Genomic DNA, 17,437 nt, shown 5'->3' with positions numbered 1-17,437 from the left:
GTGTGACTCTTGGGATGTCTTACACAGGGCAAGGAGTTGAACTTTGATGATCCTGATGGGCTCCTTCCAATCCAACATATTCTATGAGTCCATGAAAATTACCATGGAATTACAGAAAGAGTAGGATAACTTCCCCATCCCCTGTAAAGCACACGTGCAACTAGTTGACTCAATATATAAAGACCAGTATCTATGAAGAGTCTACATACCTGATTACACAAAGTTTTGAAAATTCAGCAAAATGCTTAGCAAGCTTACAGATTTTCAAAGTACGTTCAATTTCTTTGCTATTTCTTCTGTAATACTTAAACATAACAGTTTTTCTAGGCCAAGAACATCTAAAATAGTATTCAGCACTGAGTTAGTTTTACATTGCCCTGCACACAAGGACACTGCAGAGTGCAGAAGTCAGTTTCCCTTTCCATCAGTCAGTTGATGAGAACGTCAAGTGCCTATCAGCAGACTGTCTGCAAAGCAACAAAGGCACTTCACCAAATGAGGCTTTTAACCAAAGTGGTTATCACTTGACCTACAAGACCATGAAATACTGAGTACTACTGCACCAAGAACTAAGCTGGTTTAGTTACATTAAAATTATTCCAGATAAAGTGAAGCTGAAGACACCTTAAAGACTTTTTGTAGGTACTTAAAACTTTGCATCCATCTGTTTTAAACTATGAAGCCCTTCTCCACAGAAAAGTATTTCCAAAGTATTCAGTGCATTTTGTATCTCAAAGCCCTTAATAGCTGATCTTAACAAGTCTGTATTACACACTGAAGTTCCTACTTGAGTCAAAAGTACTACTTCTCAGTGTAAAACAAGTTCAAAATTAACTTCAGCTTGAAATTCTGCTCTGATCTCTACAAGATCTAGCACCTCTAAAGATTCAAAGCTCATTGACATTTATTTTCAAATAAAGAAATTAACAGTGTGTCTTATGTAACTGGGGGAGAGGTACTGGCAATCAAATACAAAGTACTCTACAGGAACAACAAAAAAATTAAGAAAATTGTTTATTTTAAACAAGAACATAAAATGGGCCTGCAAAAAAACTTATTGTCAGAATTTTTCTAAGTTTTAATAACAGGATCACCATAAAACTAAAGTCCTTTTCTTCAGTTATACCTTCTGGCATGTTTTGCCTGGGTTAGCAAGAAGAAAATTAAATTAAAATCTTTTGATACTGACACAGCTGGGCATATCAGAAACTGTGGCCCAACAACACTGGTATATACAAAGAGTGTGCTTATGATATAAGAAGAAGAATTCTCGTGCACTGTCAGCAACATGAGTTGCCTCAGTAATAAACCTAAGCCCATGAAAGCCCATAATAAATTACTATATTGGAACAAGATGTTATTTCTTTAAGAGGAAACAGTCCTCCTTTTTTTCTCCCTCTTTGGTCTTGTATTTCAAATTTCATTTTTTAGAAAGGAGAGACAACTCCAGTTTCAATGACTGGAGGGGAAAAAAAACCCAACGTACAAAAACCAAACAGACCAGAGGACCGCAATGGCAAGTTTCAACATCTAGAATGAATACCTAAGCTATGTAAACAGCAAAGAGATTGTCCAGAAAAATGTTCCTTAACACCCAACTGCTTATGGACAGTATAAAATAGCTAACAGATACAAATTCACAGACTGGGAGAGAAGAAATTGTCAATTTTGTGTACAATACTACACCATATAATTTGCCAGAAGATTAGCATGGGAATTCTTTCCCCTCTGTAAACTAACCTTCTTGTATCCACCAGTTACTGGTTGAGATAATCCAACTACAAGTCTCATTAACTATGTGTATAAACAGTTCCTATGTTTTTGTCTTGTCACCAAAAGATGACCATTTGACTATGTAACAGTCTGACAAGAATAAACAGAGTATCTTTTGAAATCACCATTCCTATTTCCCTAGCAAAAATCAAATTAACAAAATTCAGTACTCCAAGATAGCTGATCCATCAGGCTACAGCCACCAAAAGCATTGTTCTGGTCACGTGTTTACAGATATGCCAAGAGATCAGGAGAAAAAGAATACCCAGCCTGCCTTCAGCAGCCCACTTCTGGTAGCTACTTAAAGACCACAACTTTCTATAATGTAGGATAATCAAGCAAATCTTTCATGTTTGGACAGTTAATCATTAGCAATCAAAAAAATTCTGAAGCCACATTATTTAGAAATATAAATTTATTAAATGTTAAGCATAAATAATGCCTGTACTGGTACTCTACATGTCAGTAAACTAATCAATACAAGTGGGTAGAAGAGCCAAAAAAAAAAAAAAAAAGAACAGGGAGATGTTCTGCACACAGCTTTAAGTCCATCAAGAAAAACTTATTTCAGTCTTAAATCTCCACTTTAAATTACACAACTGAGGACTGTTAACTAAATCTTAGGTATGAACTTCGGAGAGTCACTCTAATAGCATTTCTATTATTGAATAATGATTTATTAAGATCTTAAAAACTTTGTTTTAACCACGTTCTACCAAAACAAATTAAAATAGGATCTTTACCTCTATTCCATCAAAACAAAGTTTAATAACTGGGACAAAAGCTTCTTCAACAGCCTGGGGGAAAAAAAGGTGCATTTTATTTTCAGTCTAGAGAACATTTATAAACAATAGCTACCAGGTCTAGACAATCACAATGAAATGCTATTGATATCAATACTTTTCTACTTTCAGATAGACATTGCTGAAAAAAATCATTCTCCACCACTGAGAACTTACACAGTAAGCACTACCTACTATGTGCTGCAGCTCTCTAGATATTAATAATGATCCAAACTTGTACCAACCAGTTCTGATGGTGTTATCTCAATGTTCAACCCTTTTCTCCCTACACACAAGACATGATCTTTCACTCTCCACAAATATCTCTTAAGTATTCCAAGTCCAAACTATGGAGATTCTTGCTCTAAAAGGCCTATTATTTCTGCTTCTACAGCTGGTACAAGAAATGAGAAGACTGTGTAACTGTGCAGCCTGACATCACCTAAAGCAGTTGCAAGTCACCAGTCTCCAGAGGTTGAGCATGTTTTTAAAACGTGGTCAATAATATGGTGTTTTGATGAACAATATCACAATGGAACTTCACATCAATTCTGGAATCAGCTATGAGTATAATTTTCCTGAACTGAGCATCTGAACTAAATGCACATCTGCAGCACATTGTTTTAGTAAAAGCAAAGAACACTGCCTACCTCTAAATAAGAAATACTCTGAACTGTTGGAGGATAAACTTCCAAAAGTACTTCAGTTCTTACCAAAAGGAAGAGACAACACTACTGTCTGTGCTCAAACCTTAGTTAAGGTTATCTTAACATTACTGGTTGGCAGGATGGATTGATCCTAAGCAAAAATCAAATTTAAAAGTGTCTCATACTCACTACAGCAATCACTAAGTTTATGTTCCTCTAAACATGGAGATTACAAACTTTGAATACTAGCTGGAATGATTTAAAAGTATTATGCCACCCTGACGTAAAGGTTATTTGCATCACTACAGTGCTACAACGGATACCATACATACCTTGCTGCTAAATCAACTACATTACCTGGAGTTAAGAGTTTACAGTAAAGTTGAATTAAAAACTGAAAATCTGAATCCTCTCAAATATAGCATGTCAATTTAAAGACTACTGAATATGTTCAGATAAAGTGTTGAAAACAGTTATTTCAGTGCACATAGTGTCACCACTAGATGTTTGCACTACCCTGGTAGTTACCAGCTACAGGGTGCATAGATTGGAAGAATGCTACAGAGTCAGTTCCATTTATTTTATGAAAGTAGGACTAAACCAAAGATTTGCCAGCAGCTATCTCCATCTAAAAAAAAAAAAAAAAACCTGGAGGAGAGAAAATTTACTCTGAGCCAATATCAAGATTAAAGCTCCCACCATCTGACTCAGGGAGGTGTGTCACTGAGGTATAACAGAAACAAAATACTGCATCAGTACGGTCTTAAACTACTATAAGGCAAATCTTCATCTTTAGAAGCTAAAAATCATGCACAAGCATTTAGTAACAAGATACATTAAAAACAGAGCTTCCCTTTTCAAATGCACAGTTGACAGCCAATATAAAAAGTTTAGTTACCATCAACCACCATTACTGTTTATGTAAGTACAAAGTTATAAAAATGCAGCATAAACCTTCACTAAAACCAAACAAGTTTGGTCCTGAACCCTGTCAAACTAACATTTACATTTGTGTCTGCCTGCTTCTAGAGAGTAAGCAGAAGTTTTGCCATACTAACACACATGCTAAGAGATCATTCTGCCATTCAAATTTTTGAGTGTACCTATTAAGTGAGACGAGAGAAAATTCTGAAGAACCTGTATTTATTTCAACTCTTATGACAGGCTTTGCTGCAGGTCTTTAAAAAAGTCTTAACAGTAAAGTTGTATTTACTTATTTAATGTAAAATCTTTCACTACAGAATTCTCCTAATCCTCAGGTCAGCAAGCTGTATCAGGTGTTTCACATACCCTCAGATCTTTCACTTCTTCTTGTTGTTTTAACTTTTCATAAAACGATGTGAAAAAATCACTTCTTTCAACATGTCTTGGTGCAACACACAGGGCATCAATATCAGCACCTGAAATTGTTAATCAGCAGAATTATATTACTCAATACTTCACATGGACAGAATGCCAGCAATAGGTACACTTTTATTAATAATTAAGCAGTAAAATTTAGTTATCATGTGGAATAGTGTTTTTTTGACACATTAAGTCAAACCAAATGAAAAACAATTCATAGCCATTAAACATACAGAAGACATACATACACTCTTGCTTCAATTGTGGAACACTTGTCATTTTCAAAGAACAAAACATGAAAATTTAAGTATACAACTTCCTCTGTCTTTAAATAATTTTCAACTTTTTTGTCTGTTTCCCAATCTATGATGAAAACATAGGAATATATTTATTTTATTTAGAATGAAGACTAGAGATGGTTAACCAAAAAAATTAAGAAATCTAACACCACCTCAAAATATAAGATCAATCATTAGCTCAAACACATGGATTTTTATCACAAAAGGAAATGTTACCTTTTGTATGAACCCCTAATCTATAGGATCCAAATGTAAAAATTTTTCCTCCAACATTTTCTATTACCGATTGCGGAAGATTCTAAACGGGGAAAAAAAAAAAAAAAAAAAAAAAAAAAAAAAAAGGTTATTTTACCTTAACAACTAACAATCAACACAAACCATTTCTTTTCAAACAAGAGGAAAACTACTGCACAAAGATTATGCTGTTGAACTACTAAAATAATCTCAGTATTTACAGAAAAGACTGAGATACCTTTGCCACTTGGAACATTCATAGTATTTCAACTACATTACACATTACCACCTCAAACCTGGTAATTGTTGCACCAATTCTACACTTCAGGTGCAATAGCTTTATAATATTACAGAGATCAAACATTTTGCTTACCATTCAAGCATTTTAGACAGACACAGAAATAGATGGATTCCAATTTAGAGCAACTCAAAACACAGCCTACTGTATCAGTGTTTATTACATTACTTTCAGACACATTTGTACCACAGCCTTTAAATAAAAATTTGGGGTTGGGAAAGGTAATTATTTTATGTTTAAATTGTTTAGGTACATCTACTAAAGTTCATAGTCTTTAAAAACTGTTGAATCCACAGTACTGTGGACAAAGAGGACTATCCTTTCATAACAGGATGCTACGCTATAATCTGAAACCATACATGAATGTTTGTTTACACAGAAGAAGACAAAATAAATCAAAACTTCTGTTTTGCAATGTACATGATATTAACTTAAGCAGCTTTTAATCTTACATGGGTCACAATATTCTCACTATTTTGTTCTCAAGGATCAAGACACATATTGCAGGGCTGTCCCTACCCATAATCTTGTTCATATATAAATTCTCATTGCATAAGGAAAGCATACAGAAAACACACGAACCCAAACACACACAAAGCAAAACAGCTTGAAAAATCAGGCGTTTCCTCTAGACAAAAAAAAAATAAAATCTATAATCACACAAGTCAATAACCATTCAAAAAAATGTGTGAGAGCAGTGATTCCTATAACCTGGCAAAAACAGTATCAGCACTATCAGTCTACAAAAGTAACATTACAGGTACAACACTAAAGAAAAAGATCACAGGCACAAACATGCAGGAAGTTCATTTTAAGATCAAGCACTGTTTCACAAAGGCAAATACTCTAAGCCTGTGATTAGTACAGTACCATATGCATGAATTTTGAGAAAAAGTCAAGTTACATCTATCAGTTTCTTTCTTTAACAAGGTTCTACTATGAAGGGGCAATGATGCTTGTAAACAAGACATTACACAAGGATGGTACCTGTCTTAACACTCAAATCTAAGGTTCATCCCATTTAGTACAGGAATGTGTTTTGGAATAATCTTCCTACAGCAATCTTAGAAACACAATATTGGCAACCCCATGTAAAATACATCCATACCTTGCTTTCACTGATTTCCCGTATCCATTCCTTTACCAAGTTATTTAATTTTCCCAAAATTAGAATCCTATTAATCAAACAGCAGAATGACAGGTTACAAACTTAAAGAAAACTAGTAGAATTTTTTAAAGACTGTGATCATCATTACACAGTAAGTCAACTTGAATAACATTACAGATCTAATTAAAAATCTTGTTATATACACATATATATATACTGAAAGTTACTCCTACAACATTCCCACTATTTTTCACCCCTTAGAATCATTCAAGAGATTTAAGCTCCAAAAAAATGAAAGCATGCAAGGCATATGCACATGAATTCAACTCATTTTCAAAATAAAACTTTAATTTGTATAACAGATGCATCTAAAAGAACAGTGATAATCAGTACTGAGGGGAAAAAAAATCTCTAGAAAGCTTAATAAGGAAAAAAAGTATAAGGTCCATTACAATGAAATAGTGATGAAGGGGGGAAAATGTAAACCAGCCTCTTAAATTTAAAGGCCATTTTAATTCCTCTCTGTGTTTGAGGTATTACTCTTAATTGAGAAAAATTAAGCTTACAATTCCACTAGGCTTTTAAGAAACCATTTGAAAGAACACACATACACACACTTGGTCTTCAACAGTCACACATGAACCTCATGACAGGACACAAAATACAGTGTTCACTCACCTGCGTTGCAGCTCTTCTTCTTCCTCAAATACGCCGTAAGGTTTTAGGGTTTCGATTAATTTCTGGGTAAGCATGCAGTCAAACTCCTTGGGGGCAGCTAAACTGATGGGTGAGGTAATGCCATAATGCTTCTGTAGTTGCTGTGTTTGTGATCCCTGGGTTGTAACGGGACTAATAAAGGCAATTAGATAAAGTTACTGACAGGAGCAAAACAAAAAAAAAGTATTTATTTTTTCTCATCAGAGTAGACAAGAGATACATATTAAGAAAAAAAGAAAGTTAAGCCTAGTGTGAACATTTTCATCCCAAATCACTGTGTTAAATCTGTCCTGCTAAGCAGGACGCCAACAGAATTACCTTTCACCTACTCTTAATATGCATTCATTTTTTTCCCTTGTATTTTTCTTTTCATTCTACTAGGGCAAAAGCTGCATCAGTTTGGGTTCCTTCACTTTCGTAAAGCCTAAAGAAAAGAGAAGCCTTCAAAAAGGGTCAAGCTGATAAAAAGTCAAGCTGATAGCAAAAGTGAAAATCCCACTCTAGGCAGGCGTAACGTTCCTTGGTATATTGCTGCATATCAGGCCTGCATGTTTACACCTATTATATATTATTTCTATCATACAAAATGAGAAAAATTTTCACAAGGCTAACTACCTAATACATGTGGAAAAACTAAAGCAATACTTCAATTTTACTTCCATTATTTGTCATCATCATCTCAAGATTTCATTTCTCATTTCCATAAAGACTATTACAAAAAAAACCCAAATTAAAAACTGACAAGAATCCACAAAAAAAATATATAGTTTTCCACTAGTTAAACCCATTTAATAACAATTCCAAGTACTATAATTTGTTTGCAACCAAGAATTTAGTCACAATGCAAGTTTAAGTACATCTGTCCCTTTGCTCATCAGCAAAAAAAAAAAAACACATCAGGAAAAATACATTAAAAAGTGTACATTTAAAAAAATTTACCATCAAGTAATTGTGGGAACTGGGGCAGTGGGCACTGTCTGGGAAAATTATTTTATACTTTATCCTTTAGCTCTGAGGTTTCAATCAACTAATAAAGAATCTGGTAGGATTTGAATAAATCATATACATCCTAGGACTTCAGGTGACAATGAAAACACTTTTTTTGAAAAGCTTTTCTACATAAAACAGTAATTCAAATTAAGGACAAAGGAAGCCACTAAAACTTTTTGCTCCTTCTAAAACTTTCTCCTCTTCAAAAAAAAAAACTTTAGGAATGTCAACACAAATAGTAGCTTCAGCCACTTAACTGCCTCTAAAAAAAGCAGCCAGAAAACAAAAAGTGTCAATATATAAACATCCCTTGAATATTTTAACTTATATCACAAAGCAAGTTGTTTGAACTACATTTTCTCCCCTTTTGCCAACTGTTAATTTGAAACAAAAAATATATGCTTTTTAATTTAAGATTTTTCAGTTTAATTTTGTAGCTTTTTTTAAAGCAGTAATACAAAACAATCAATATTTTAGCTTTGTGTAACAATTTCCTGATGGTCTAACTCTAATTTTCACCCATTCATAGCAAGAAACTGAATCCAATTCAGCAAATATTAGACTTCATTAAAAGGGCTGGCAAAACACAGTCTGACAGATGCCGTTACTAGACTTCAAAAAAGACTCAATGCCACTCAAAACCAGACTCTGCTGAACTAATTTCTGAAATCAGCAATGCTGACAGAGGCCTCTATATTCCCTCTACTTGTAAGGATCATGATTCAAAAATTCCAGAACTAACAACTTAAACATAATCCTTTATATTGTCTATAAAATTACAGTCCATAAACCCCAGCCAAACATCATCTCTCTTCCCCAGTCTGGCTTACACACAGCCCAGGCAGTGCAATGTGCAGCTCTGCCTTCAAACCACCACACTGCAATGATCTAAACCAGCGCTCCTCCAACCCCTACAGGACCACCAGAGCATGGCCACAGGGCACAAACAAGCTTTGAAACTGCTCACTAAAACAACAGCTTCAAACAACCAATTACATCCATCACCAGATATACATCTCTGGGAACTGCTACATAAAGCCAGCTACAGTTCTTACATTTATTTTTGTAATAATGAAATAACGATGTTATCAACAGCACTGGACTTCCCCCACACAAGTGCTTCACCTATTTTTGAGCATTGAGGAGTTAGTAAGTACCCTTTCAGTGAGTTAGTGTGTAACAATTCTCAGCACAACTGCCTTCAAGACTTTAGAGATGCAGAAGACAGTTAACCTGTATTAACACTGAGAGAACATAGGTAATTTCCAGATAAAAACATTTAAATTGAAGCTTTGCTGTTTATACCTTCCAAGTTAACCCTAGTCTAAGGTTCCTGTAGCACAATAAAGAATATGAAAAAAATTCCTTTGGAAAATTAAAAAAAAGATTGTATGGCTAGAAATTTTGTTAAACTTAATGAAGGACAGAATAAAGTAACTTATTCTGTTAATGTATTCATTTAAAAGGCAGCTTTAGTGAAGTTAATATAAACAAACAAGTAAAGGTATATCCTCTCCCTGCCTCCTACCTTCCATGGAGATCATACTCACACTCCAGTATCTTCCCTCAGTCACATATGGGCATATGGACATTCTACCTTTTACTTGTGACATATCCAGAGAAGAGCTTAAACTACCAATTTTATTCAAAGAGAAGGTGAAAAGCCAGGGAAGTATCAATGCTAACCTTCTACCCAAACAGATTAGAGATTAGACTGTTGGGGAGTCAATACCTTCATGGTACGTCACTTCTGGTACTCACTAAAGTTACACATTAACAAAAAGCAGAGTATTAAACAGAAACTGAAGTTCTATCTCAGCTACTCACACTTGACTACCGCAGAGACAGATTTGGCAGATCATCTCTGGGTCTGACACAACTGAAAGCATGTTTAGGGCTTATTGAATTGTGGGATTTTTTTGATTTGTTTTGGGTTTTTTGTGTTTGTTTTTGTTTTTAATTAAAAAAAAAAAAAAAAAAGCTAAGCTTTTCTTTTTAAGGTCACAAAGAAAATTAAGATACAGTTTGAGGCTTTTGTGTTTGTTTCTTGTCAACCACATATAAACATGAAGATCATCCTATCACTCTGAGAAGACCATGAGCTAACTATCAATTGCACAAATATAAAATAATGTTACAGAAAAAGATGCAGTTAAATTTAACATGCTATTGCTGCACCTCTGGTTTAACCTGAATTTTTGAAGAACATATACTAACAATTTACCATGCGCAAATTGGGCAAGAGCTACAGTGGATTTATTCTAGAGTGTTACAATTTGGTATTTCATATTCAAATATTAATTTAATCAGCAAGAAACATACATACCCTTTTCCCCCCCATATAAAAACACAGACACAAAGCTCTAGTCTGTGCTCAGCTGAAGGCAGTGCAGCCAAACAACTTTTCCCTCAGAATTTCAAGTTTTGGTAGGCAGTGTCTTTTTATACTGCTGCCAGTAACTACCAAACTAAAAGAACAGACTTTGCCTATATGGTCAGTGCTAAAATCCATTTTAAATGGAGTGGAAGAAAAAAAAAAACCAAATAAAGCTTGTAAGAAGCTTTACAGTTTCCACAGCATACACCTCTAAACACCTTTATATGGAAGTGACTAAAAGTTGTTCTAAGGTAGAGGAGGGATTACAATGCATCTTTTGAAGATCAGGTGACAGCCTCAACACATCCATTTAAACTGAACATAGTACAAATACAGCTATACCTATGTAACACTGTCCCGTATATAACTAAGACTTGGATAGTAATTCCAAGTTCTGTACTATTGTTCGCTTTTACAACACTAGAACCTTTCTCCATCCTCAGAAAAATGAACAATCCTGTCATGAACTTTTTCAGATGTGCTTTGTATTTAAACCAACTTCTACCCCAAAAAGAAAACCTGTCTTTCTTAACACTTGTTCTTCTCTCCCTGTATCCCACATCCATTCAACTGTACTATTTTTAGCGCTATTTCTGTTAAGATTTTACGTTTCTTATCATAAACAAATACAGTTGCTGTCAGCACCACACTAACTAAATATCATGCTCCTGAAATTTGGGCAACTTCACAAAAATAAAAGACAATACAAATACCTGAAATATTAAAAATACATAGCATATAATACTGCACAAATCATAACAATTTAAATCCCCCTAAGTTTCAAACTCATCCAGATACTAAGACAAAACACACAACTTAAGGATTCTCAATGATACCTTCACTTCTCTATTTGCCTCTACTGATTAGCTCAGCAAAATGCATTCCTTTTTATTTGCTGATGTAAGACACCCAAGTCAGATTCCTGAAACAATACTGGTCATCACACCATCTGGTTAACCAGGTGGAGCTAAATCCATGGAGCTCAAGCTCCACTGTGTCCAGATTCAGAGAAACTCCGTTGAGGGGTTTTGCTTCTTTTCATGTTCCCTTCTGCAAGGAGTGACTGGCGATTCAGAGTGAAGATTCCAGCTTAACGCTAACACCATCACTCCACAGGAAGTTCCAAAAATCTAGGCAGGAAACATCAGTGAAGCCTGTGCAAATCAGTTACTGGGGAACACATGTTTCAAATGGTTAAGACAATACAGCTGTCCCTCCTGAATAAAAGTTTCAATACCTAGCAGAATATCACTGGCATTCAGGCCATGAATGAACTCTTCAACTGTCAGTATGAGGTGTTCAAAACAAACACCGATTTGAACACAGGCATCGGAGCAATTGCACATAACAGGGGTACAAAAGAGGCTCACCTATGGCCAAAGGAAGGTCATTCACACACACTCTAACCTTGGACACTCTCCTGAGCTCTATGGCTCTTCTGCTCATGCAGAATAGGAAAGGCAGCATGTGCAAACAAAAACCCATCCACATTAGTCTTATTAACACAATTGAAGAAGTTTCCCAAGTTTAAAGAAAAGAAAGTGCTAATGAACTGCACAGACAGCAGTTCAACCAAAAACTATTTTTATTGCTATACAGGAGACAAAAAACTCAAGAGCAATTTAAGAAATTCACTAAGGCTGAATCAAAAGATAACAGGGACTATAAACTAAGAACTAGGAATCCCACAAAGCATTTCACTGTTAAGAGATTAATTTGTCTCAGTGGTGAAATCTGCTGAGCCCAAAGTAACTGGGTTTCCAAGTTCTGTGAAGTACCTTTACATTAACAGGTATAAACTCAGTCCGTTTTTAGAGTGATACTGGAAGACTGAAAGCTGTTGCAAAACTATATATCCTTGCCATGTAATCCTCAGCACAGATTTTTATATTAATTGCTTCTCAATTAAGAAAGCTATCACTTTATGTTATGGCAACTATTCCTCAAAAGTCAGTCCATTGCTCTGCAAAGTTAAGAATAATTTAATTCCTTCTCTAACAGCCTGTAGAATTAACAACTCCCTCTGTTCAGAAACACACTACTTATCCATTCCCAGTCAGCACAAGCCATTTTAAATACAGTGCTATATTTCTGGCATGTAAGCTGACAGTCTCTTATGAAAAGTGAAGAAAACAATGACTTTGCCTATGTCTACAGCAAAGTTCAGTTAAAAAAAAAATGAAGTCTTACTTCAGAAGTGAGAATCAGCTTGACTGTCCACTGAAGAGAATAACTCTTAATGACATTACAAAACTCTAATATAGAAGTTACCAATACTAACAATACTTAAAATTTATAAATCTTATGGCACTTTTAAATGTTCATGTATATGACTCAAAGTACTTTTCCACTTCTGGTTACAGAAAAAACCAAAATATTTCAAAAGTGTTTTGACATGAATTCAGCAGACACAGACATTCAGTGTCCTTGTTCAGCATACCAAGAAACAGATTCATGTTTTCTCTATTTGGAGAGTTAGAAAGCCCCAGGTTACATGACAAGACTAAATCATCACTTATAAACACAGCTCCAGCTCCACTGAGTCAGAAGCCTTTCTGTATAAGCCCCAGATCCAACCAAAATACATGAACAGTTTAGTGAGCTCACTCTTCCCTGGCACCTTATGTTTCAGATAACGCACAGGACCTTTCTACACCTAACCATGCACTAAAATATATCTTTATGACAGGGGACATAGTCATCTTTGTTTCTAATCAGCTTTTTTGTTAAGGACTTCTTCCTTATACAGCTGCTAGCGCTTCACACATGAGAATTTTAACAAAAAGTCACATACGTTTCTAGGATAAATTTTAATATTTAAAAAAATACTAAAGGCTTCTGTAAATGCCAGATATCAGCATCAGCATGCTGTACCATGAACAGGAAGAATTTGATTGGTTTCATATTTTGTATCATACTGTTAATAAGGGCAATAGGAACACTGGTGTACTGGTGAACTCTGGAGAACCCGGAACTCAAAGTCAAGAATAATGACAATCTCTGGTTGTATGAGAAATCAGTTTTGAAAAGGCCTGTCAACTGTAAACACCAGGGCTGAAAACGAAATTTGAACATATAGAAAGGTCAAGCAGAACATTTTGTCACCATGCAAGTTTGGCAGCAACATAGGGTTGTTCCACTTTCACTCAAAAAGATTATAGTCCAGAAGACAGAATCAACTGTCTGGAAAGAATTATAGAGGAAAAATCTTCCCAAGCTGCCTCTTTATTTTCTCTAAAGTCAGAGGTATCACTTCTGAGGTAAACTCAAGAATTAGCATTTCCAGCATTTCTACTTACTGGCATTATAATACTCACTTTAAAGTCTTGACTGGATGATACCAAGTCAACAATGTCAAACATACAAATGCATAAACTGAGAAAGCTTCATTTTTGCTAACTACAATAGATCTCCTATACTAGTTAAGTTGCCAAGTAATGTTTATAATGAAAATAGCAATAACTTGGTGCCATTGTAACTATGTACTGCTATTAAAGTATTTCTAGCTAAAGTATCACAGACACCTACATCAAGAGAAATTATCATTCCAAACTTTTCAAAGTTAAAGATCGCTACTATTACGACACATAAAAGTAGCCCAAACTTTTAAGTGTTGTTAAACGCCTTTGGAATTCATGTTGTCACAACACAATAAGCTAAGAATGAAAGCAAGCAGAATAAACACCCTCCCATTTTCCTGAGGCTGAAAAGCCTAACTAACTTCAAAAGCTGACTTCTGGTAACTTTTCATTGCCATAATTAACATATGCAAAACTTATCTATAAAGACATTAGCGCTTCGTTATACAAGCATTAGAACCTACTCAGCATAACCATTTTCCTTCCTGCATTCACCCACCGGTCCTTTCCCCGCCATAAACCCTCTCAGATAAATGTCTATCAAGTCATCTACCCCATGACTAACTTTGCAGTACTTCAGACTGAATTAACAACCACAACAGACAACGCTGGCTATTCGCCACTTAAAAGTTGACATATTTTTAACCACAGTGAATAATCCCAAATTATAACAGTGAGAGCAAGGGTGTAGAATCACAAATTATTTCTATTTCTCCTTCAACGAAAAAGAAACCCCACCACACAAACAAAAAAAACAAACAGACCAACTGAACAAAATATATAAACATGCCTTATTCTGAAAAATCACTTGATTACCTACACACCACTGTTTCCCTCGATGTCTATAATATAATAAAATACTAATATTATAAACTTCAGATCTGAGGAGCTGCAAGTTTTGTCGTCTCAATCAGAATTCATAAAAACATCAGCGATGAAGGAAAAAAAAAAAAAAAGGAAGCGGAGAAAAAAAAAAATGCCAGAGGTGGGGTGAAAAAAAATCAGCGAACAAACTGGAATGAGTAAGGTCACACTTCGTTATTCCTGACTGCCAGCAGGGTCACGGCACGTCCAGTGCATAAGGCTGCCGGCGGCGGGCGGGACGTACGGGCCCGTCCGCCGGCCGGGGGCGCTGCCCGGGGCCGCCGGGAGCGGGGGGTGCCAAGGGCAGCACGCCGGGCTCGGGGAGCCCGCTGGAACCAGCGGCCCAGGATCTCCTGCCCCGGAACGGGAAAAACCTGCCCGCGTGGTCACAGCGGGAGAGACTTCGCCGGGGCTCTTGGGGGGAAAAGCGCTGCACCCTGAGCGGGCAGGGCGAGCAAGGGACAAACACGCGGGTCTCGCCCCTTCGTGCGCCCTGACCCAGCAGCGGGAGGGGAGGCCGCCGCACGCGTCCCCCCCCCGTCCCGCACGCTGCCGCCGCGAGATCGCAAAGGCGGCGACAACAAGGCAAAGACCATATCACGATCACCTCCGGGGCTCACACGATAGGGGCCGAGAAAGCGTGGAGCTCCGGGCGGCGCGGGCAGCAGCGCCAGGGCCGCACACTGCGGCAGCGGAAGCGCCCGGGCCGAGGGGACCGCGAGGGGGAAGGGCCCGAGCCCCGGCAGGAAGGGCCCGGGCATGTGGGGAGCGCCGGGCCGGGGCCGGCAAAACGCGAGCCCCGAGCGCGCCCCGCGAGCTCCCGGACTTACAACGGCATCGTCTCTCCGGCCCCTCCTCCTCCTCCTCCGCCGCCGCCGCCACCACCGCCGCCGCCGCGTCGTCCCCTTCTTCCTCCTCTTCTTCCTCCTCCCCCACCGCTGCCGCCTGAGGACCGGTCACTCGTCCCGCGGAGCGGCGGGAGCCGCGACCATGGCACAGGCCGGGGCCAGGCCCCGGGAGCGGAGGGAGCGGCTGTGCCGGGCCCGGCCGCCGCCGCCGCTTCACTCGCCTCTTCCCCTCCGGCCTTCTAACATGGCGCCCGGACGCTACCACAGCAACGTCCCGGGGCGGGGGGGGCCTGACGCAGCGCGGCGGACACCCCCGCACAGCGCGCACGCTCGTCCGGCCGCGCGTGCGCAGAGGGAGGCGGGGCCGCCGGGCACGCTGGGGAATGTAGTCGCGGCGGCGGCGGCAGCGGGGCCGGCCGAGGTTTGAAAACAAAGCGCCAACGGCCGCGGGGCGGCGCGTGCGCGGGGCCGGGCGGGAAGGGCTCGGCTCGGCCCGGCTCGGCTCGGCTCGGCTCGGCCCGGCCCGGCCCGGCCGGCGCCCCAGAGTCTCCGGGAGCCGCTCCGGCGCTCTGGGCTCGGCGGGACTCGCTCAAAGGCAGCCCCGTGCGTGGCTTTGGCTGCCCGCGTCGGGCGCACTGGGCACTCGTGCCCTGCGCAAAGCGAACGGATCCTCCTCTAAGAGTTGTTCTTGAAACACCTGCCTGGAGTAGTCTGCATAAACTTTCATAATATTATAAAATAAGTCATACTCTTTATAGATTAGCTCAAAACTTTATTCTTAGAAAAATCAAAGCATTACACTAACTCTAGAGAAAACCTTGTTTACCCTTCTTTTTAAGTGTCCAGGTTTCATCTTTATTCTGAACAATAGTACTTTCAAACTAAAAAAGTGTCAAAAGCTATCGATTATTTCATCTTCAACTGCCTCACAGGACAAATGATGACTTTGGCTGACATATCGATCACAAAAAATTTGTGTTTGTTTAGAGTAGGAGATGACGAATTCTATTCCCAACTTGTCTGTGTAACTATGAAAACAGATGAAATAAGATACTCTACAAAAACGCTAATATATCTGAATAGAAACATCGGGCATTAACATTTCTAAAATTCTGATACTCAAAAGTTATAGACAAAATAGCTGTCAAATGTTTCACTATTCAGTGTATCACTATTCATCCTGCTCTTCCACTTTTCCCCCCTCCTTTTGCACAAAGGGCCCTTGCCTTCTGTTTTGACAATGTATTTGTTTTACACCAAGTATGCAATCACTTCCAGCTCAGTCAGCACAGATACGGTTCCTGGGACAGCTGGATGAAGTCAGCAACATTGAGAAGCACAGCCATTCTTCAAGAATCTCTAAAAAATATGTATCTAGTGTTGAATGCTTAGGATTTAAATGAGTTCTACAGCCATGTGTTTGGTACCAAAGTAAAACACAGGTTTTATGACATATCTGTGCTGGGAAACTGTTTACCAGTCAGTCTTCAGTGCAGCACAAGAAGACTGTATTGTGTGACTTTTTGCCTCTTGGTAGTTGGGAAGGGAAATAAGAGTTTTCTGCTTCTATTTATTTTCTTTTTCAACAAAAATACTTTTCCTTTTTTTTTTTTTTTTTTTTTTTTTTTTTTGATAAAAGTTTTTCTCTGGCTAGCTGCCTACATTCATTAAGGACTAGGACAATAATATACAGATGTGTAAATGTATCAATCAATATGTGCAGCAAATTGAAGTGTTGTAGAAGAGGATTAAAAGCCCAGTACAAAATAGTAATAAAGTATAATAATTAAAAATGAA

General features: G+C 38.1%; 1 protein-coding gene across 8 annotated transcripts in view; it reads right to left on the bottom strand.

Moving 5' to 3' along the window:
- Positions 1-15,928, bottom strand: part of PAPOLA (poly(A) polymerase alpha) — a 43,679-nt gene extending 27,751 nt beyond the window's left edge. For 4 of the 8 annotated variants that reach the window (XM_041401974.1, XM_041402056.1, XM_041402393.1 and 1 more), the window contains exons 1-6: positions 15,623-15,927; positions 7,164-7,334; positions 6,486-6,552; positions 5,062-5,143; positions 4,493-4,602; positions 2,517-2,570 (exon numbers count right to left, since the gene is read on the bottom strand). In XM_041401974.1, the coding sequence (XP_041257908.1) occupies positions 2,517-2,570; positions 4,493-4,602; positions 5,062-5,143; positions 6,486-6,552; positions 7,164-7,334; positions 15,623-15,630 (492 nt within the window). In that variant the 5' untranslated portion in view covers positions 15,631-15,927. Of the gene's footprint in view, positions 1-2,516; positions 2,571-4,492; positions 4,603-5,061; positions 5,144-6,485; positions 6,553-7,163; positions 7,335-14,744; positions 14,862-15,622 lie in introns of those variants that run through there. The other 4 variants (XM_041402144.1, XM_041402230.1, XM_041402479.1 and 1 more) reach the window with 3 other exon arrangements.
- Positions 15,929-17,437: the final 1,509 nt, after the last annotated feature.

Source organism: Onychostruthus taczanowskii, unplaced genomic scaffold (assembly GCF_017590055.1).
Source record: "Onychostruthus taczanowskii isolate IOZ18803 unplaced genomic scaffold, ASM1759005v1 scaffold1, whole genome shotgun sequence".
NCBI classification, from domain to species: domain Eukaryota; kingdom Metazoa; phylum Chordata; class Aves; order Passeriformes; family Passeridae; genus Onychostruthus; species Onychostruthus taczanowskii.
The sequence above is the reverse complement of the archived record's forward strand: the minus strand, read 5'-3'. Positions and strand labels throughout refer to the sequence as shown.